Source organism: Vicia villosa, unplaced genomic scaffold, assembly GCF_029867415.1.
Source record: "Vicia villosa cultivar HV-30 ecotype Madison, WI unplaced genomic scaffold, Vvil1.0 ctg.001111F_1_1, whole genome shotgun sequence".
NCBI classification, from domain to species: Eukaryota; Viridiplantae; Streptophyta; class Magnoliopsida; order Fabales; family Fabaceae; genus Vicia; species Vicia villosa.
Window position 1 is genome coordinate 387,113 of NW_026705482.1, and position 23,976 is coordinate 411,088.

The following is a 23,976-nucleotide window of genomic DNA, read 5'->3' on the forward strand; positions in this document are numbered from 1 at the left end:
TTTCCGCTTATCACCTTGGTGATTTAAAAACGGAGAGAAAAAGTGGCACTGGTCATGGGTTCGATCCTTATCAACTGCATTTTTGAATTTTCAAAACTGTGCTACTTTTTATCTCGATTTTTAACAATAATCAAAGGGTAAAGTCCTGTTTACAACATTTCGATTTAACTTTTTTTTGTTTTAATCTGCAAAGCACAATTTTTTTTTGACAAATTCTAAGTCTCCCTCATCATCATCAACAACAACAAAAACAAAATCAATAGAATCCTTAAACATTAAATCTCAACAACAACAACAACAAATAAACAAAATCAATAGAATACTTAAACATTAAATCTCAAAACAGAAGTAACAACAACAACAACAACAAAAAATCCATGGAATCTTTAAACATTAAATCTCAACAATATAAATGATGACGACAAATAAACAAAATCAAGAGAATCGTTAAATAATAAATTTTCTACAACAACAATAATATCAAACATCTTACTTGATACAACTACAACTAACATTAAACAATTTTAATAAGGAATTACTAGATAAAATATTTCATTAAGAAACTAACCTTAAACTATTTTCCTGCTCTTGCTTTCATTATCATTGTTTTAAATATGTTAAGTTTAAATTTCAGCACTTTGCATTCACGTTTTGATTGGCTACTGAGAGTTTCACGCGGATCACTAATGTTTCATGTGGACTGATGAGCTGGCAATGTCTTGACCATTGTTACTTTATAAATGGACGGCAAAGATTCGTTACCTAATTGTTTTCATCAAATTGGTCTTAAATAAAAATAAATAAATAAAATACACTACTTTACCCCTATTTTTTAGAAAACCGAGGTAATAGGTAAAAAAATTAAAAGGTAATATTGGTCATAGGTTTGATCCCCAGCAACTGCATTTTTTTAATTTTCAAAGCTATGCTAGTGTTTACCTCAGTTCTTAACAAAAACCAAAGGGTAAAATCCTATTACAAATTCTAAAGTGATAAAGTGTAGTTGTTGGGATTCGAAGACATGTCCTCTAAATACTTTACCCCTCAATTTTCAGCAAAACTAAGATAATAGGTCATTAAACAAATTTAAAAATATTAAAAGGTGATAAAATGTAGTTGCTGGGATTCGATGACGCGTCCTCTAAATACTTTTCCCTTAATTTCTACCAAAAACCGAGAAAATATAGTATTTTTTTGAAAAAAAATTAAAATGTGACGCGTCCGTGGTTTACACTTCGGATTTTTGTTGGGTGAGGTGAAATGCCCTGTCATGAAATGTATTATTTGTTGTAGTGACTTTTGTGCAAAATGAGTTAGCCCGATGTGTCGGGTGCTTTGTGATGGTCTTGTTGAGTGACAATGTGAGTGATTAAGTCTCATGTCACTTATAAATGGGTAGAATAATAACTTTGTAAGAAAGAAGATTCATTTACCTAATGAATTAAACTTTTGATAGAGATGTGGCATCCCCCTCTCTTGTGGTCTTGAAGCATTGATCTCGTTGGTGCTCTGTTAAGTGTAAAATATGTGTATATTTTTAAATAAAAAATTGACATTTTCAAGCCCTTTTAATTGCATTTTATGATTAAAGTTTCCAATTTTACTTGATAATATGTTTATGTACATAATTGTGGTATTTGTAACATGTTTGTTGATTATGAAGCAAAAAGCATAAGCAAAACTGTAAAAAGCATGTCCAAGGGAAGCAGTTTCGAAGCCAAGAAAAGTGATGAAGTTTCAGCAATTTTCGTCGAGCAAGCTGGTGGCGAGATTGAGGCGAGCACAAGGCGAGAGTGGAGCGAGCTGAATCTCTCAAATTCCAATAGCTACTAACTTGGATTCACAGGAATTTCGCCTGACGCACTTAGAGCGAGGAATTCGCCAAGCGAATCTTAGGCTCGTCGGGTGAAGTCTGATATTTTGGCCATAAAGGTGATTTTCGTCAAGCGAAACTTTAGCTCGTTGGGAGAATTTGTCTGCGCAGCAAGAGTATTTAAGCATTATTTGTAGATATTTTGAAGAAACTTTTCACTTTTCAGCATTTTCCGAAGAGAGTTTTATGTCAAAAACACCAAAACTTTCATAGGAGCTCAAAATCAAAGCTTTGGAGCATCAATCTTCAATCTTTTGACTTTGATGCTAGTAAAGCTTTCTTTATTACTTGGTGATCAAGCTACCATGGTTATGGATAGCTAAACTTTTTTTTGTCAAGATTAGAGGCAGTTAACTTAATTATCATGTAATTATTTTGATTTTTTGTGTATGAACCTGGTTGATGATCAATATATGATGAATATCTTTATTGTTATTGTTATATGTTTAATGTGAATCACTATTGAAAGGTATTTTTTAAACCATGGCATAAGATATTTATCTATCGATGAACAAACTCTAGACACGGATTTATAGGTTCATATTCACTTGTATCAACAAACTTTAAAGATTATTGTGTTGATTATTGGCATGAGACATCATCTAATAATTAATATAATAATACTCACGATATCACTTTAAGTATAAAAGAAATTGAAAGGATACATGATGATATTTATCATGAACAAGTTAATATGCTTGATTAATTGGATATATATATATATATGAAAAAGGTTAGCAAAATCTAATATTGACATGCTTTTTAATCAGTAAAACTTCAACTTTTTACCGTTGTTAACTAAGTTTCATGCAATCATTACTTTTCGATACCAAAATCTTTTTAAACCCTTACTCAAAACATTATTAACTGTAGAACGGCGGTAATATCGCATCAATCCCTGTGGAAACGATAAAACAAATTCTTACCCTATCCAAAGTGTTCCAAGATGCTTCTGGTTTCTTTATTCCCCAATAAATAGTATCAGAGTCATGGTTCAACTTAGTGGGGGAGCGAGAGTTGGATCTTGTGTTAGATTTTATTATCGGAAAAATCACACTTGTGGGAGAGATTGTTGGGTGAAAGTGTGAGTGATTAAGTTTAATATTGCGTATGAATAAGTGAAATATTGAATTTATAAGAGAGAATACTCGTATATTGCGTAATGCTTTAGTTTTTGGTTTTGTTGGTGCTCTCGCCTTCTGTGATGTCCCAACAAGTGGTATCAGAGTCATGGTTCAACTTGGTGGAAGAGCAAGAGTTGGATCCTGTTACATGATGTGAGAACTAACACTTATGAGAAAGATTGTTTGATGCAAGTGTAAGTAATTAAGTCTCACATCGCTTATGAATGGGTAAAATATTAGAATCTCAAGAGAATACCTAATAATTCTTTAAGATTTTTGATAAAAATGTGACATATTCTTCTTTTTTAGTCCTAAAGAATAGGTTCAGTTGGTGCTCCCTACTTCTCCAAACTCTTAAATAGACCCTTATGAGAATTTGTTTGTTGTGATTCTTTAATGGTAGTTTATCTGTAGTGTTGTTAGTTTTGTAACTCTTGTTTTTTCTTGCCTTATTCTAGGCTTTGTTTTAGTTTTCTTCTATGTTGAGTATTGTTGAAAGTTGGCAAATTGTCAAGATACAACATCATACACCCACATTTTACGTAAGTAAAGAATGTTAAATGTTATGACTATGTTTATGTAGAGGATCAGTAATTCTTTAGTGCCGCAACCATAAGTATCGATAAATTCTAGAGGTAAAGATTTATTTATATCTAACCATCCTTACACTATGGTGGCACCATGACTATGTTTATGTAGAGGATCAGTTCACGGCTAGAGCAACCCCAATCCTCCTTAATCATATTAAACAACTCAAATAACTTCATATTCATTACTTTTATCCCTAATGTTCGTTCTATTTGAAAAAAATTGGTATATATAGCTTACCTAAGAATCTTCCTTTTTGACTCCCAAGTGTTTTATAGGCTCAAATCAGTTTTATGCAAAACATTATAACTGTAGTCAGTGTCTCTCAACCTCTGAAAGAAAGTATTTTTTATCTTATAAAAGGTCAGCCTGTTTCATTGTAGTTTTAAAAATTATTTTTAATTATAAGAATTTTTTTGTTGCCAAAATTCCATTCGATGCGACTCATAATCTAATGCAAACACATGTTGAATCGATTTCAAAATAAATTCATGGAAGAAATTTGAAAAGAGCAATACATAAATCATTTTTGTTTTTGGAATCGCAATTTTTTCACCCTATTCTCATACAGATAGTGGTGTAAGAGAAATGCGAATATGGTGTTTAAAATAAAAACTATTTCCTAGTAAAGAGAGGAAATAATCTACCAAGGCATCATTTTGAATAGTGCATATGTAAAATCAAAGCACCAACAAAATTACAGCCAACCATGGCTCTATTGTTTCCAGTAGCTAAAACAGAACCTTTTTTTTATCAATAGCTAAAACAGAACCTAAAGCAACATTGACGAAGATGTATTCCTCCTTGTCAAATGAAGAGGAGCTCAGGATTTATAATATTCCTAGAGACTGACTACTCTTCAATTGAAACATCCTAATGGATAAGCTATAAACTTCCTAGAACTAGAAAACATGGAAATAGAAAACCACCCGAACTTGCATGGAGGCTAATCTTTTGTATTCACACCACAAACCCCTTTTAAAACCTGTCATTTTACTGCATGCAAATATAACTTTGTTAAGGTACAAGGAAAACCAGAAGACAATCTCGCATGTGAGTCAATTACGTACCTCTGCATTTTCTCCGACAGGAGCTCGGGCAGACTCTGCCTTTTGTTCCTCAACTGTAAAAAATGGAGGAACTTCAGGAAACTAGAAAGGTTAAAGGGCCTCAAAGCAAATAATCTAGTGATCATACTTCAATGAGAAAATAACAATGCATATTAAAGAGGTAAGCTAAGTTTGAAAGGAAAGAAACAATGGCAAAATTTAGGCATAGTAGACTTTTATCTTTCAGACAAGATTGTTTCTTTTTCCCTTGCAATGTTCAATATGCATTTCCTCACAGACAAACTTGATGCAGAACTAGCTAGCTGGAAGAAGATAGATGACCAAAGCAAATCACTTAAAAAGGGCTTAAGATAACAATGTGCATTTGCACAAAAATAGAAGAAGTCTTTAAGTACATAACTTACTGAAACATAAAAAGGCTAGAAAAAATCTAAAATAATTTAATTCAAAAAGAAACACTAGAGACAAATTATACCACTACTAAAACCTACTGCCAGAAGTTATCGAAGATATTCCATAGCTATATTCCAATCAAGTTGCAGTTATATACATAAAACTTCAATTGTTAACTACAAAATTCAGTAACTCAATCCTAATAACCTGCTAGAGTTAAACAATTCTCACTAAAATAATCATCAGTATTATCAACAACACCATAAGATTCAGTGAAGCAATGAGGATCATAAACCTACAAGTTGGTGCTTGGTTACCATAAATTTGGTTGACTTTAATTATTATAAGAATAAGTAATTAGACAATTGAAAATGCTCTACGGTGAGGTCAAATTTCTTAGCTGTTACTTCAACAGGCATTCATCACTTACAGATGTTGTCAATCTCGGATAACAGAGAAGAGCGGCCAACCCCAAAACTGGGATTGCAGGTTCGGGGTGGTCATATATTTTGAACGTACTTTGGCTGCGGTTTGACCTCAAAACTGGTATTGGGGGATCGGTCGCTGATCAATGATGGTTGGGAAGGAGCAGGAATTTCCATAGCTAATTGTACGTGGAGAGGTTGGGAAGGCAAGGGTTGGAATAATGACTACTGGCAGTGGCTAGAACAACTGATATTGGGGGAAAAAATGGGGTTTGGGATGAAGACAGCTGGGAAAGAGCGACGGGCGAGAAGAGAAAAGTGGAGGTTGCACAGATGAGGAGAGAAAATAAGTTTTCTAATGTGCAAGGATCCTAAACTGCCCCCTATATCGACTCAAGTATAATGGAATGGTGCTTCTGGGTTTTCTTGAGCACAACACTGTAGTGCTCCTACCCCAGCACCCAAGATGCAAAACAAGAAGCAAATCCAAGACACGAAGTCAGAGGCGACAGCCGCACTCCAATCTGGTCAAAACAGATGCGTCTGGGGATGTTTAGCCACTACTTCACCCACCCTGCTCCAATATTGTTTCGTGGAACATAACAAGATCTAGCTCTCTAAGCCTGGACATTAAATCTTCCGTTGGATTTTGTTCTGATGAAAAAATAAGTTGGAATCTCTATCAAGAAAGTGGGGGGACACCTAATTCTATTAAGAACTAACAATCAAATGAACAAAGAGAGAGCAATCTGAAACAAACATGTTACCAACACATACTCCTATCTGACTAAAGAAAATATCAAAGGCTAACAATCTAAATTAAAGCATTTCATATATATTTCACACCCTCTTCATATCAAATTAGTGAAGTTATAGAAGAAGACTAAAATCCACCTCCTTCCTCAGGAATGTCAGAAGTCCACAATGTCAGGTTGTCCCTCAGAAGCTGCATGATCAGTGTGCTGTCTTTGTAAGATTCCTCATTGAGAGAATCCAACTCAGCAATTGCTACATCAAATGCCTGCTTGGCAAGGTGACAGGCCCTGAAATACAAAAGAGTAACATTGTTAAAATAGTTGAAGAGACTAAGCTAGCATGAACACAAGACAAATTAGTGATGTTATAGTAAGTAGGTAATGTTAGATATACCTTTCAGGAGAGTTCAAGATTTCATAATAGAAAACAGAGAAGTTCAAAGCCAAACCCAATCTGACAGGATGAGTGGGAGGCAACTCAGTCTCTGCAGCAGTGGAAGCTTCCTGCAATTATTTTCATGTATGAATATTAAGAGTCAAATACAGACATGAACATGTGTAAAATCACTCTTGAAACTCAACAGAAAATCTGGCCTTCTCTCTGACACAATGGGGATGTTTTCAAGTAAATGAGGTCACACCTAACAGTTCAGTCTTGAGATAAAGAAAAGACATAGTGAACAATGTCATGCCTTAAGACTAAGCACAACAGCACCACTACCGTCTAGCATCTCCCTTCATCTTTTAATCCATAACAAGCATATTTTACAGTTAAGAACCAGTACACTAACCACTATAAAGTGTGTATTACCATTTACCACTGATGAATTCAGGCGCACAACTCTTATACATAAGAAATATAGCGAGATTAAAGCATAAGTTATTTATACAATCAAACATTCCACATTACACAATACAGCATCCTTTTATAAGTTTTAGTCAATAACATTACAGATGCTTTACACAAACGACAGAATTTGATGGAAAATTATTAAACTAAACAAAAAAATCATTACTGATTCAAAATGCATATTGATATGGCATGTCCTGTGGAATGCTTAGCATAAGAAAGGAATTCATGCATATCTATTGCATATATTTTAAGCCAAATGGATATGATTGCAAAGCAGTCCAATCCAAGCATGATTAAGCACAAACATGAAGGGTAACAAACTTGATAACCTTTTGAATCACACAGAGAAATAGAACATTCAAAAGAAATTATACACCTCTGAACAGCGACACTTCTTAAAACAGACAGGCGTGACCGTGTCTGTCAGACAGCGACACCGACACTTGTGATTACGTTCAATTTATTCATTTTTTTGAAATTATTACCGATGTCGACGTGTGGTATTCGGTGTCCATGTTTCATATAATATATACAACATGTGTAACAGCATACCTGATATGCTTTCAAGGACTGATCAGCAGCCTCTTTCCTGTCATCCCCACTCTTAAACTCAGCCAGATAACGATAATAGTCACCTTTCCTACAACACAACGAAAGACAAACCAAATCAAATACATTCAAAATCCAACTCAAAAAAAAAAAATTTCAAAAATCAAAAATCAAAATCGCTTACATTTTGTAGTAAAACACATTCGATTCACCAGACGAATTCGGAATAAGATGCTCATCAATCACAGCCATGATATCAGTGCAAATATCAGACAACTCCGATTCAACCTTCTTCCTATACTCCTTAATCCGATTCACATTCACCTCATTCCCTTTCGTTTCCTCCCTTTGCTCAATCGAGGAAAGAATCCTCCACGAGGCCCTACGTCCTCCCACAACATTCTTATAAGCAACAGACAGAAGATTCCGCTCTTCCACCGTCAATTCAACGTCAAGCTTAGCGACATTCTTCATCGCTTCAACCATTTCTAAATAGGAATAATAACGAACAAATCAGTGAAAATGAGAGAAATCAAAATCGAAACGAAAATGGAAAGGTTGAGAAAGCTAACCTTCGTAGCGTTCGGCTTGTTCGGCGAGCTTGGCGGTGTAGACGAAGCTTTCGTTGGAGGATGCCATGGCGGATCTGGGAGGTTTGAATTTGCGCAACGGTTTTGGTTGTTTGGTTGATTGATTGATGTGAGGGTGGTGGTGGTGAAATGGAAGTGAGAGTCAGGGTTTCGGTTTTATAGACACGCGTTTGGAAGGGATTAGCGTTGCGTTGAGTCCAAATTTGGATATATTTTGAAATGGAATTTTAAATTTTTTGGTATTTAAAAGGAAAGTATTTTGTTAAATCTTGATTTGGATTATAAAATAGATTAAAAAGATAAACAATCAAATGACAACTAATTCAATTTATTGTCCATCCATTTTGAAATGATTATTAGTTTAGCAAATAAAGTTTATTGTCAACTAATTCAATTTATTATGGTAGTAAAAATCGTCAAGATAAACAATCAAATGACAAATCTTCTTGATGATAATAAAATGTATAATAGTAAAAATCGTCAAGATAAACAATCAAATGACAAATCTTCTTGATGATAATAAAATATATTAATTTCAATTGATGAATTTCACAAGTAATTAATTCTAGGTTAAGATGGCAAACCTTCTTAACGAGAGTCTAATATATTAATCTCAACAAATGAATTTGACAAACAAACTAAAATTCAACTTAAATCTTGTTGGAGTTGTAATTGAATGTTTAGAGTTTGAATGCTTAAATAAGGTTGTATTACATGAAACTTGAATCACAAAAAAATCTAATAATAGATAAATGAAACTAACGGTACAAATGGAGATTAAAACTAAGAACAATGACAAAGATGTTGCTATATTATTAAAAAGATTGTCATATATTTATTTTATGTATAATGTCTCGAAAACTATGAATCTTAATATGACATAGGTTTACATAGATGATATAAAATAGAAAGAAATAAATAAAAAATCTCTAATTTTTACAAGCTAACTTAAATATCATTATATCTTTTTTTAACAAATTTCTAAAGCAGTTAATCTTTACATTCGAACTTTTCGTTTTCTTCAATCTTCAATTGTTGGTCGTTAGAGCATCCATTTCTTACATTCAAAAGAATATCCTTCTTAAATTAGAACTTGCTTGATTCTTTATCAATTTTTATGACTATGACGCCTTGCTTTCACCTTCTTAAGTAAAATCATTCATCTCATGTGGAAGAACTTCTTCAACATCACCTTTCCTTATAAGTTACTACATTTTCATAAACCCTCAACCTCATCTCGTCCAATTCATTCAGCTTAAGATCATCTTCCTCTCATCCAACTTTTGCATCAAAATTTAAAATTTTCACCACCTAAAATGTCCTATGTTCAAACTTCATCAATAGGTGACAAATCTTCCCTTAAACCAATTGATAAATTGATAACCCAAGAGGAATAACTTTAGTAACTTTACTGTTTGTCATAACTTTCTAACTTTAGTTAAAAAGATGAATGAAAAAATAATTAATATATATTATATTGATGTGAGAGATCAAATTAATAAGTAAAGTTACCAAAATTACACTCCCTCAAAGTAACCGAAGCTTCTCCTATATCTCTACAATTCATCATCCACCTTCCAAGACCAATCAATCTTAAATTGCTACTATTTTTTCCAAAATTCGTCCTAGTTGTCTGTTGACACTTCAACCTCCGCTAGTAGTTTGAGGATCATAAGAAATAGTCACTTTGTATTTGACAACAAAGTTCCTATAGTCCTAATTATAAGAGAAAGTTTGGTCAATAAAAATTGATACATTTAATTTAATTTTCAATAAAATACATCATTATTTTTTACCTAACTTTCTTTTATATTTAAAACCTAAAAAAGTAAAAGTACCCAAATATGACTTTTTCTTTTACAGAGTTAGTTTGTTTGACTTTAGAAGAGGTTTTTCATGTTTACTTAAATTAAAAAAACATAAGAATCGCTTTTGTTTTTTTTTGTTTTAATTTTCAACTATGTACATACAAATGATGTTATTCAAGATTTTATTATGATGGTAAAGTTGATGATGTTTCTTGCTGTCTTAAGCTGTCAACAACATGAGCAACTACTCCTACACCAGCATTGTGAAGCCATTTCTTTTTCACCTGAAATCAATAGAATACTCATGTTATAAACTATATCAGTGATATCAGCATACTAGTACTTGAAAAGAAGATTTAGAGGATGCAGTACATGGATGTTGCTATGAGCAAAAAGAGGCCAAATTGCCGAATGAAAGTTGACATCAACTTTTTTCCATCCTACTCGCTGTAAGCCACGTATCATCTCCTCTGTTTAAAACATCAAGTGGTTTTATCAATAAGACAACAAGGTGGTTTTGGCAACAAGACGACGACAAAAACAACAACCAAGCCCTATTTCACTAAGTGGAGTCGGCTACATAGATCAACTTTCACTAAAATATTTTGTCCAGCACCATGCTTGTATTGAAAATGTTAATCTTGAAATCTTTCTTAAATCCGGCCTATGTTAGCTTTGCTATGCATAGCCGGTCTCAAACCCGGATACAAAGAGGGTTGTGTTAGGCAGTCAACGACCAACATAAAACTGTTGAATCTCTATGACATGGATCAACAAGACAACAATGTCTCAAAATGTAAATTAGAGTATATTCTGTTAGTTTTGGCTATGGTAATCACCTTCCATGATTTCATGAAATTCTACACTATTCTGTGTATGCTGTGCAGTCTCCTTCGCTTTCACTGCCTCGGGAGGAAATTGAGGTTCGTCGGAAGGAACTGGGGGGCAGTATTTCACATCAACAACATGCTTGTATCCATCCAAAGATTGGCGTGGAGGCTGTCGGCACAAATACAAAATGTTAGGTATCTTAACACAAACATATTTGCATTCTCAACTTCTACTTTTGAGACCTACAGTATGAAAAAGGAGATAATCAAGGAAGAAAAATCATCATATTCACCTTACCAAGTTCGATTTCCCTCCTTATAGAGGACGTGCGCCACCCAACCATATCTATATAAGTTAAAGGAGTAACACAAATCAAAGAAAAAAGAGCCAATAAGTGTCTCTAATACTCTGAATGGATACGATCGTATGATACATTAGCATAAACAACTCGACATCTAAATGCTCCAAGTGCAGATCTACAAAACAGAAAATGTTTGAGAATGTGATTGCTTTACTGGACAAAGGAAGCTGTAATCGGAAAAGAAAAGTTCCTATACTCACATGAATTTTCCATCTTCACAGTCAGAAGCCATTCTCAAAAGGAGGGGTGGTATTTTGGGCTTATCATCAGTAAGGAACAGCTGACTACCAGTGTGACCAATAAAAAGTGGAGCAATAGGTGCAACAAGCTTTTCTAGTATCGGAATACCGAAAAGAAATGGAAGCTGTAAATATGAGAGTTAAACATAAAAAACCATCACAGAAAAGTCAAAACTCCCTTGACCTATATAGCAAGTCTAAACATGAAATCTGGCAGTAATTCGATTGTTCTGAACATACTTGTTTTTTCCCCCTTACACCAAGATGTGGAGTTGCTAAAGTGATAAAATTCACTGGTTCCAGTCCAGCAATCATCCCTCTTGAAAAGTCAGTTCTCTGGGAATTTTCTATTACAAGGTTTGCTGGATCACCAGGTTGGCCACTATTATAGGTATCAGGTGAATAAAGAACAGCTATTGCATATCTTGCAAAGAGGCCTCCAAGAGAATGGCCCAGAAATGATATCCGCTTTAGGCTCTTTGTCTTCTTTACAACTTGCATGATCTGTTGTGATAAAAGGAAATATTATATTATATGACCTAATTCAAGACAGAGTAGACTTTGCATGCTATTAGAACCGACTCTGGAGGTCTAAGCTTTTGACACACAAATTTGAACATAATACTTGAAGACTCACTTCATCAGCTAATCGCTTTCCAGCTTCATCAATCCCAGTATATGTCTTGGAGTAAGCATTTGATGAACTTGCTGCAGAAATCAAATCATTTTTAAAAGAACTTTCGAAAAACAAACTAAAGATTACTTTCACATTGACACACATATACAAGCAATTCTATAAACAATTTTTCTCATCATATACAATTTAGACTAGCTATTCCAATTGATAGAAATATACTTTCTCATACGTTACACAGCAAACAACCATGGTTTAGTACTTGGGAGATAGAAAGATCAACTTTGACTTGGCTAAGGCATATCAGTCACTAGTCAGTTTACTGCAATAAAGCAATCATCCCAATATTTTCAGAAAATATCCTCCTGTTATGTTTCAATATGTTTTGGTGCACGATACACACAACAAAAATTTTCATTATCTTCCAAGAGTATTAGGCATTTGCTCAATACAAAACTTAATCAAATACGGCTTGAAAATAAAAGTTCTATTTAAAGAAATAAAGAAAAAAAGGGGGATGAAACAAAATAAATGGCATGAAACCATAAGTAAAAAAAAATGTAATTACCATAAATTAGAAAGTTTTTTCCAAGGTTCATCTTTAACTCTTCCTCTGCATAACTCCAGTCACCTGGGCTGTGTCAGTTACAACACCAGTCAATTATGTGTGAGGTTAAACTCAAGAGCAAAATCCATCAGAAAAAAAGTGAACAAATACTAGACACCCTACAGTACAAAAATGACTAAAGAATTTTTCCAGAATCCATTTACTGTGCATTGCTTCTGAGTTCTGAAAGAGCCTATTCGTCGAGATTCTAGTGTTAGACATATGGATCCTCAACTAATTAAGTTTCCACTAAGTATTAAGCCAAAAAAGTGTGTCATGTTTTTGCTTTACTAAGGAAATATTTTTTGAATGTGACAAGACTAGGCCAAGAAAAATCTATATACTCTGAACACTCCTCAAACATTTACTTTAATCCACACATTCAAAAGAACTCGGGTTTTTAGACAATAAGCATATGCAGTGTAGTTAGTATGAAAAAGAATTTGAAGAGTTCTTACTAACAAAACCTACTACTATGATTTTCTATAAAGCATGGAATAATGAGTTGCTGGAGAATGAATGCCATCATTTATTCCTATAGCAACTTTCAATATTGTATATAATCATAAAAGGCTTTTAAAAACGGGCGCGGTCGCGTAAAACTTTCGCGATATCGGTGGGTATAAGTGTAGCAAATAGCAACACTGGTTTCAGTTGTCGCAGTATGAATTAACTACAAATTGTTCTTTAACATGAAAACACTGAATAACAGTATCGGTATCGCCGTATCGACACCTGTCACTACCGTTTTGTCGCGGCAGTTTTCGCCCTCGCGCACCGTTTTTTTAAAACCTTAAAAGCATTATGCTTATTTATTTTCTATTTCCACCATCAGCTCATTTTATCTTTTGACTCAAATATGAACATTGAAATATAGTAATTCAAAAAACCCATTACCAAGACCCGATACCATGGACAAGAACTAGAAGATGATCAGGATCATTCTTCTGATTCCCAGTGGTTGTAGCAGGAGACATTCCGTGAGTGGTAGTACTCATAGCTTGAGCTCTAAGGTTCTCGTGTCTTTGTCCTCTGTTTGCACCTGCAGAAGTTCATATCCAGCATTGATGAAATTGAAAACCAAAAGAAAAATCGAAACATTAAAACCATATGTTAGTATTTCACCTAAGAATTAGGAAATGTAATAGAGACAAAAAACAAAAAAGAACAGCAAATCAAGAGGGAAATGTATGCAAGCCTAGATGGATAAGTGCCAATAGAATCAAGTTTAAACTCAAAAGCTACAAATCTTAGCTCCAAGTAGAATCAATTCTTGAAAGCAAAATCAATTTTACTCCAGAGCAACCAAACATGTCAAAATCAATTCTACACATCCGGATTCAATTCCAAGTGCCCCAACCCTAAAACCAAACATACACCAAACTGCTTATGAGCTACCAACTGCAAACCAATTCACAAAAGGTCGTGTTGTTAACTATAGAGCCCTAAGAGCATTGTTTAAAACTTTTAAATAAAGAACGGATTTATTGAAAATGTTACTTATTTTATTTTCCAATGCATTGAATACACCATTTAAACATTAAAACATACTATTTTGGATTAGCATTTCCGTTCACAAATATGAAAAGAGTGCCATTTGATTTTTCAAATCTAACAAGAAAGCTCTTCAATCATCATTTTTCTGCTCATCCGCAATATCAAGGTTGTTATGTGTCTCTACATCTGTAATTGAGTCTTTATATTCTATTGTAATTCTTGTAATATCAAAGATTGTGCTGCAAATTTTGCAATTGACAAAAAAACACAACACAGTCGTCATAAATTAGGACATTAGGGTTTAGGAATGTACAAAGGTGAACACTACCCAACTTTTTCAAGTAGAAATTCTATTATTGTAATAACCCGCAAATTTACACAATTAAGAATGAAATAAACAGCAATAAAACTGGAGATTGTAGAAAAAAGGAGTAACCCAAAATTACCAGAGAGAGGAGTGAAATTTGAAATAGGGGTAGAGGGTGAAGAACAGTACGGGGAGGATGATGATGATGATGATGATGATGATGAAGTAATTGGTGGGGAGTAACTGCAGCGAGGGTAAATCAATGGGGATGCTGCCATATATACATGTATTAGGAAATGAAGGAGAAGAGTATTTTGCAAATACTAAAATCTATTTGCTACGAATTTGAAGCGAAGTGTGAAGTTTGTGTGTGGAATCGAGGTTATTAGGAAGACGACGAAGGGGGGAAATAGAAAAAGTAGTGGTGGTTGTGTCATAGGATGGATGAGGGAGTGAGGGTAGCGCCATGCTAGCGGTGTGTCATGACAAAAGCCATTGTTTATTCAATTCTGGAATGATGTCACATCAACTATTTTATATATTTTTATTTTATTTATTTTTTAACTCAACAATACTAACCTTCATAATTTTTTAATATTGTTAAAAACATTTAAAATTATATGATATTTGATAATAAATCGTATAATTTTATTACAAACACGTATAAACATATATATATATATATATATATATATATATATATATATATATATATATATATATATATATATAAGGGACGACTCAAGTGAGAACACTTGGTTATTATGAGAAATGAGAACAATGAATCACGACCATTAAATTTTGATTTTGTTAATTTTAATAGACTGAATTGGTTTCTCTTTCTATGATCCTTAGTATTCATTTTAAATCAACATAGAAAGAGAAACCAATCTAGTCCATTAAAATCAACAAAAACAAAATTTAATGATCGTAATTCATTGTTCTCATTTCTCATAATAACCAAGTGTTCTCACTTGAGTCGTCCCATATATATATATATATATATATATATATATATATATATATATATATATATATATATATATATATATATATATATATATTGAGGTAGCTATAGGATGGTGTTCACGTGAGTAGAGATTCGGGTATGAGAATTTTTTTAAATTGTGAATATGAGGACGAATACTATAGTATCATATCCAAATTCTATCAATTGTCATCCATACTCACATGTGGCCACCTATAGAGATATGTTTGACTTTTTATCTTAATATAAGAAAGTTTATGACTCTCCAACAGTCACTAATGTCATTGTATACCGGTGAGAATGGATTATCCGATGGAGAAGCTGGCTCAATTGTATATTGAGAAGATAGTGAGTCTGCATGGTATTCCTTCATGTATCGTGTCAGACAGAGATCCGAGGTTTACGTCTAAGTTCTGGGAAGGTTTGCAGAAAGCTTTAGGTACTAAGCTAAGATTGAGTTCTGCTTATCATCCGCAGACTCATGGACAGACTGAGAGGACGATTCAGTCATTAGAGGATTTGTTGCGGGCTTGTGTGTTGGAAAAACGAGGTACTTGGTATAGTTATCTGCCTTTGATAGAGTTTACCTACAACAACAGTTATCATTCGAGTATTGTATGGCTCCGTTTGAGGCTTTGTATGGTAGGAGGTGTAGGACGCCGTTGTGTTGGTACGAATCTGGTGAGAGTGCTGTGATTGGTCTAGAAATTGTACAACAGACTACAGAGAAGATTAAAATGATTCAGGAGAAGATGAAGGCTTCTCAGAGTCGTTAGAAGAGTTATCACGACAAAAGGAGGAAAACACTTGAGTTTCAAGAGGGAGATCATGTGTTTATGAGAGTTACTCCTATGACAGGGATTGGTCGGGCATTGAAGTCGAAGAAGTTGACTCCGCGTTTTATTGGACCATTCCAAATTTCTGAAAGAGTGGGAGAAGTGGCTTATCGTATCGCTCTACCGCCGATGCTTGCAAATTTGCATGATGTGTTTCATGTATCTCAGTTGAGGAAATACATTTCGGATCCATCCCATGTGATCCAAGTAGATGATGTACAGGTGAAAGATAACTTGACGGTTGAGACTTTACCTGTGAGGATTGAGGATCGAAGGCTGAAGCAATTGCGAGGCAAGGAAATAGCTTTGGTCAGGGTAGCTTGGGGAGGACCTGCTGAGGGAAATGTTACCTGGGAGCTAGAGAGTCAGATGAAGGATTCTTATCCAGAGCTCTTTACCTAAGGTATGTTTTCGAGGACGAAAACTCTTTTAGTGGGGGAGAGTTGTAACACCCGTATAATTTTATTGTTAATTTAAATTGGAATATTTAATTAATAATTAGAATTATTAGGGATTTTGAGGAAATAATGAATAAATAATGGTTTAAGGCATTTGGGCCATATGAGGAAATAGTAAAGATGGGGGTGTAATTTAGTAAAGCTTTCACTAATCTCAATATTATTATTTTTGATAAAATAATTGGGAATTGGGAAACAAAGAAAAGAAAGAACGTGAAAGAACAGAAGTGGGAATAAGGAACGTGAAGGAGAACTGTGAGGGAGAGACCAAGAACCAAGATTCTATCTGAGGTAAGGGGAGACTCTCCGTTTAATCTCTTTTATCGTATTATAGGTGATAGTATGGATTAGGAGTATGATTTGATCCATTGATTCTATATTCTGAATATTCATCTGTGTTCATCATTAAAATTGAACTGTTAATCCCTAATAACTGATAGATTTAGGGTATGATGAATAGAATTGGTATGGAATCATATACTATGGTTATGGATGAATTTGTATGCTGTTTAGATGTGCTTTTCTCTGGTTTTTGGACTCAAAATCGTAGACTGATATGAGTAAAAACGAATGGGTTTTGGACTGTTACGAATTCTGCAGGTTTTGGGCATTTTCTGGTGTTTCGCGTATGAAACAGTGCCATACGCGTATGGGATGAGGTCATACGCGTATGGGGGACACTCCCACTGGGATATACGCGTATGATACGCAGTTGCCCTATCCCAATTACCACGTACTGATGTTTTGCGTATGAGAGCGTATGAGGATGCTCATACGCGTATGGGAATTTGGAAAGAGGAAAATTATTCTGGTGATACGCGTATGGCTATACTGATACGCGTATGAGGTTGATTGTGGGCAAAATCTGATTCTGTTGAGATGCGTATGATACGCGTATGAGGCAAGGGGATACGCGTATGGACACGTATGGACCCTATGATACGCGTATGGCTTCCTGTATGTGAAATTTCTGTTTTGTGATTTTTCTGGAAAGTTCGATGATGTGTAACTTTCGATTTGTAGGCCTGTTTGTATGCTGTTTTAGACTGTGTAAACCTTGTGATGTGATTCTGTGGTTTACTGATGATTGATTGTATTGAATGATGTAATGTATATATGAACATGCTTAGTAATGATGATGATGATGATGAAATGAGTATAGATGATGCTACTCATAGAATGGTGATGATGAAAGTATGTTATATATATATATATATATATATATATATATATATATATATATATATATATATATATATATATATATGTTGCATGCATTCATAAACATGGGCTGAATCCTATATGATGAGAGGATTCAGCGAGGGGCAGAATTCCCATTGTGTGGAATTTGTGCTGGCAGGGCCGTATCTGGATGATGATAGATCGGTCGGTGGATGATTTCCACTGGTGATGATTGGTACCACATGCATAGTGTCAGTTTCATACATGTGCATGATTTGTTTATAGCATGATGATAGATGTTACATGTTGACTGCTTGTTTATCTGTGGATGTATGAATGATTGATTTGTCTGAGTATGAAACAATTGGGTGAATGATATAACTATGATATGTTATTATTTATGATGCAATAACATTGGTTAATTGTGATGAGACTCACCCTTACTTGTTGTCATTTTCAGACTGAGGATAGCGGCGTGACTTGGTGAGGATTAGCTCATAAGTCGGTTTTAGTATTGTGTCGGTGTCATGCTCTGGTAGATGTAACACTGGGAACACGTTTGTATTGAGTTGATTATAACTCTAATTGGTTTTGTTGGTTGAGTCGGATACATTAATGATGAATGTTGACTCTATGTTTTTGATTCCGCTGTGTAAAACATGATTTATTTAATGAGTTATAATTTCAGTTGTTTCAGTGAATGCATGATATGTACCGACGTGTGTTTTATTACTTATGAAACTGTGAGGCCTCTCTACATGTTACTCTGATTTAAAATAATTGTTATTTGCCGCGGGTTATTAGAGGGGTGTTACAATAGTGGTATCAGAGCATAGTCGGTCGTTGTGACCAGAGTCTTAGTGTCAGTCTTCTGTGTATGCGACTAATACGAGTTATTTGTCGATACTTTTGTTCGGACCGGATTGTTTGTGTTAAGCAGAACAATGGCTAGAAGAGGAGGAAGGAACGACGATGCTATCGCTGAGGCTTTGGGCATGATTGCTGGTGTACTGGGAGGGAATGCCAATGGAGCTGCGATTGGTGCTGACAGACAACTGAACAGTTTCCAGAGGAACAATCCTCCATTGTTCAAGGGAACGCATGATCCTGAAGGTGCTCAGAAATGGCTTAAGGAGATCGAGAGGATTTTCAGAGTCATTGACTGTGCTGAGGATCTCAAAGTGAGATATGGCACTCACATGTTATCAGAGGAAGCTGATGATTGGTGGATGTCAACCAGAACTGAGCTGGATGCTAGTGGTACAACAATTACCTGGACTGTATTCAGGAGGGAATTTCTGAGGAGGTATTTTCCTGAAGATGTCAGGGGAAGAAAGGAAGTTGAATTTCTGGCGCTGGTTCAAGGTAATATGTCAGTACCGGAGTATGCTGCTAAGTTTGTGGAACTGGCAAGGTACTATGTGCATTACAATGATGATGAAGCCAGTGAGTTCTCAAAATGTGTCAAATTTGAGAATGGTCTTCATGATGAGATCAAGCAGGGTATTAGGTACCAGAGAATCCGGAGGTTTGTTGATCTGGTAGATTGTAGCAGGATTTTTGAGGAAGATAACATCAAGCTGAGGTCATCTCACTCTCGCGAGTTGGTTGACAGAAAAGGAAAGAAACATATGGATCGAGGTAAGCCATATGGTAGAGGTAAACCTGTTGATTGGAAGAAACCCAGTGGGGGAGATTCCAGTGCTCGTATCAGATGTTACAATTGTGGTGAGATGGGACATCGTAGGAATGAATGCAAGGTTGATCAGAAGAAGTGTTACAAGTGTGACCAAGTGGGTCATATTGCTGCTGACTGCAAGAAGAGGGTTGTGACTTGCTACAACTGTGGTGAAGAGGGTCAAATCAGTCCTAATTGTCCTAAGCCAAAGAAGAACCAATTGGGAGGAAAGGTTTTTGCTTTGACTGGGTCTGAGACTACTCCAGAAGACAGGTTGATTAAAGGTACGTGTTTCATTCATGGCACACCTTTAATTGCGATTATTGATACTGGAGCAACTCACTCTTTTATTTCTTTGGATTGTGTTGAGAGGTTAAATCTTGAGATATCTGATATAAATGGAAGTATGGTTATTGACACTCCTGCGTCGGATTCAGTAACTACTTCGTCTGCATGCTTGAATTGTCCGGTTGACATTTTTGGTAGAGAATTTGGTATGGACTTAGTGTGCCTTCCGTTGAAACAACTTGATGTAATCCTGGGAATGAACTGGTTGGAATTCAACCGTGTTCATATCAACTGTTTTGCGAAGACGGTGATTTTTCCTGAGGAGGTTAGTTCTGATAGTCTGGGAATGACAGCTAGACAAGTGAATGAAGCTATCGGAGATGGTGCGACAGTGTTTATGTTGTTCGCATTGATGAATATGAAGGAGAAAGTGGCGAGTGGCGAATTGCCTGTGGTGTGTGAATTTTCAGAAGTTTTTCCAGAAGATGTGAATGAATTGCCACCGGAAAGAGAAGTGGAGTTTTCTATTGATTTGGTTCCGGGAACTAGTCCTGTGTCAATGGCGCCGTATCGTATGTCGCCGTCTGAATTGGCTGAACTAAAGAAGCAGTTAGAGGAATTGCTTGAGAAGAAGTTTATTCGTCCTAGTGTTTCGCCGTGGGGTGCGCCTGTGTTACTGGTAAAGAAGAAAGAGGGTTCAATGAGGCTGTGTGTAGACTACAGACAATTGAACAAGGTTACTATCAAGAATCGGTATCCATTGCCGAGGATTGATGATTTGATGGATCAGTTGGTTGGAGCACGTGTATTTAGTAAGATTGATCTGAGGTCTGGGTATCATCAGATACGTGTGAAAGATGACGATATTCAGAAGACTGCTTTTAGAACGAGGTATGGACATTATGAGTATTCTGTAATGCCGTTTGGAGTTACTAATGCACCTGGTGTTTTTATGGAATATATGAACAGGATTTTTCATCCGTATCTCGACAAGTTTGTGGTGGTATTTATAGATGATATCCTGATATATTCTAAGAATGAAGAAGAACATGCAGAACATCTCAGAACTGTGCTAGAGCTGTTGAAAGAGAAGCAACTTTTTGCCATACTGTCGTAGTGTGAATTCTGGTTAGAGGAAGTCAGTTTTCTTGGACATGTAATTTCTAAGAATGGTATTGCTGTTGATCCTACAAAGATAGAAGCTGTGTCTCAGTGGGAAGCTCCGAAGTCAGTGTCAGAGATTCGTAGTTTTCTTGGTCTTGCAGGTTACTACCGAAAGTTCATTGAAGGATTTTCAAAGTTAGCATTGCCGTTAACTAAACTAACCAGGAAGGGACAAACCTTTATTTGGGATGCAAAGTGTGAAGAAGGATTCCAAGAGATGAAGAGGAGATTGACTAGTGCTCCTATTTTGATTTTGCCGAATCCGACAGAATCATTTGTGGTTTATTGTGACGCATCACTGATGGGTTTAGGTGGTGTATTGATGCAGAATCAACAAGTGGTCGCTTATGCGTCGAGACAACTCAAAGTGCATGAGAGGAATTATCCGACTCATGATTTGGAATTGGCAGCTGTGGTGTTTGTCTTGAAGTTGTGGCGACACTATTTGTATGGTTCGAGATTTGAGGTATTCAGTGATCATAAAAGCCTGAAGTATCTCTTTGATCAGAAAGAGTTGAACACGAGGCAGAGAAGGTGGTTAGAATTTCTGAAGGATTATGATTTTGGTTTAAATTACCATCCGGGTAAGGCAAACGTTCTTGCTGATGCATTGAGTAGGAAGACCTTGCATATGTCTATGCTAATGGTGAAGGAATTGGATTTGATTGAGCAATTCAGAGACTTGAGTTTAGTGTGTGAAGGTACTCCTATTAGTGTCAAATTGGGTATGCTGAAGCTGACTAGTGGTATTCTTGAAGAGATCAGAGAAGGTCAGAAAGCCGATGTTGAATTGATTGATAAGTTGACTTTGATTAATCAGGGCAAGAGTAGTGAATTCAGAGTCGACGAGAATGGTATACTGAGGTTTGGTGACCGAGTTTGTGTTCCTGATATTGATGAACTCCGAAAGCGTATTTTGGAAGAAGGACACCGTAGTGGATTGAGTATTCATCCTGGTGCTACCAAGATGTATCATGATTTGAAAAAGTTGTTTTGGTGGCCTGGAATGAAGAAGGAGATTGCTGAGTTTGTGTACTCTTGTTTGACTTGCCAGAAGTCAAAGATTGAGCATCAGAAACCATCTGGGTTAATGCAACCGATGTTTATTCCTGAATGGAAGTGGGATAGCATATCAATGGATTTTGTGTCGGGTTTGCCGAGAACTGTCAGAAATTGTGAAGCTATCTGGGTCGTGGTAGACAGGTTGACAAAGTCTGCACATTTTATACCGGTGAGAATGGATTATCCGATGGAGAAGCTGGCTCAATTGTATATTGAGAAGATAGTGAGTCTGCATGGTATTCCTTCAAGTATCGTGTCAGACAGAGATCCGAGGTTTACGTCTAATTTCTGGGAAGGTTTGCAGAAAGCTTTAGGTACTAAGCTAAGATTGAGTTCTGCTTATCATCCGCAGACTGATGGACAGACTGAGAGGACGATTCAGTCATTAGAGGATTTGTTGCGGGCTTGTGTGTTGGAAAAAGGAGGTACTTGGGATAGTTATCTGCCTTTGATTGAGTTTACCTACAACAACAGTTATCATTCGAGTATTGGTATGGCTCCGTTTGAGGCTTTGTATGGTAGGAGGTGTAGGACGCCGTTGTGTTGGTACGAATCTGGTGAGAGTGCTGTGATTGGTCCAGAAATTGTACAACAGACTACAGAGAAGATTAAAATGATTCAGGAGAAGATGAAGGCTTCTCAGAGTCGTCAGAAGAGTTATCATGACAAAAGGAGGAAAACACTTGAGTTTCAAGAGGGAGATCATGTGTTTATGAGAGTTACTCCTATGACAGGGATTGGTCGGGCATTGAAGTCGAAGAAGTTGACTCCGCGTTTTATTGGACCATTCCAAATTTCTGAAAGAGTGGGAGAAGTGGCTTATCGTATCGCTCTACTGCCGATGCTTGCAAATTTGCATGATGTGTTTCATGTATCTCAGTTGAGGAAATACATTTCGGATCCGTCCCATGTGATCCAAGTAGATGATGTACAGGTGAAAGATAACTTGACGGTTGAGACTTTACCTGTGAGGATTGAGGATCGAAGGCTGAAGCAATTGCGAGGCAAGGAAATAGCTTTGGTCAGGGTAGCTTGGGGAGGACCTGCTGAGGGAAATGTTACCTGGGAGCTAGAGAGTCAGATGAAGGATTCTTATCCAGAGCTCTTTACCTAAGGTATGTTTTCGAGGACGAAAACTCTTTTAGTGGGGGAGAGTTGTAACACCCGTATAATTTTATTATTAATTTAAATTGGAATATTTAATTAATAATTAGAATTATTAGGGATTTTGAGGAAATAATGAATAAATAATGGTTTAAGGCATTTGGGCCATATGAGGAAATAGTAAAGATGGGGGTGTAATTTAGTAAAGCTTTCACTAATCTCAATATTATTATTTTTGATAAAATAATTGGGAATTGGGAAACAAAGAAAAGAAAGAACGTGAAAGAACAGAAGTGGGAACAAGGAACGTGAAGGAGAACTGTAGAGGGAGAGACCAAGAACCAAGATTCTATCTGAGGTAAGGGGAGACTCTTCGTTTAATCTCTTTTATCGTATTATAGGTGATAGTATGGATTAGGAGTATGATTTGATCCATTGATTCTATATTCTGAATATTCATCTGTGTTCATCATTAAAATTGAACTGTTAATCCCTAATAACTGATAGATTTAGGGTATGATGAATAGAATTGGTAGGGAATCATATACTATGGTTATGGATGAATTTGTATGCTGTTTAGATGTGCTTTTCTCTGGTTTTTGGACTCAAAATCGTAGACTGATATGAGTAAAAACGAATGGGTTTTGGACTGTTACGAATTCTGCAGGTTCTGGGCATTTTCTGGTGTTTCGCGTATGAAACAGTGCCATAC

General features: G+C 35.7%; 2 protein-coding genes across 2 annotated transcripts; both read right to left on the minus strand.

The window, feature by feature from the left end:
* Window positions 1–4,224: 4,224 nt before the first annotated feature.
* Window positions 4,225–8,416, minus strand: LOC131633325 (14-3-3-like protein D). Its single transcript, XM_058904046.1, has 7 exons — window positions 8,203–8,416; window positions 7,815–8,118; window positions 7,634–7,721; window positions 6,623–6,732; window positions 6,368–6,516; window positions 4,656–4,708; window positions 4,225–4,581 (listed from the first exon to the last, which is right to left on the minus strand). Exons 1-7 carry the CDS (start codon window positions 8,267–8,269, stop codon window positions 4,579–4,581), a joined length of 774 nt encoding a protein of 257 aa, XP_058760029.1. The 5' UTR covers window positions 8,270–8,416; the 3' UTR covers window positions 4,225–4,578.
* A 1,302-nt stretch (window positions 8,417–9,718) lies between these two features.
* On the minus strand, window positions 9,719–14,986 carry LOC131633315 (putative lipase ROG1). The gene is made up of 11 exons (XM_058904030.1): window positions 14,644–14,986; window positions 13,598–13,742; window positions 12,662–12,729; window positions 12,097–12,167; window positions 11,700–11,963; window positions 11,421–11,584; window positions 11,280–11,335; window positions 11,152–11,204; window positions 10,868–11,027; window positions 10,401–10,498; window positions 9,719–10,312 (listed from the first exon to the last, which is right to left on the minus strand). Exons 1-11 carry the CDS (start codon window positions 14,780–14,782, stop codon window positions 10,214–10,216), a joined length of 1,317 nt encoding a protein of 438 aa, XP_058760013.1. The 5' UTR covers window positions 14,783–14,986; the 3' UTR covers window positions 9,719–10,213.
* Between the last annotated feature and the right edge of the window lie 8,990 nt (window positions 14,987–23,976).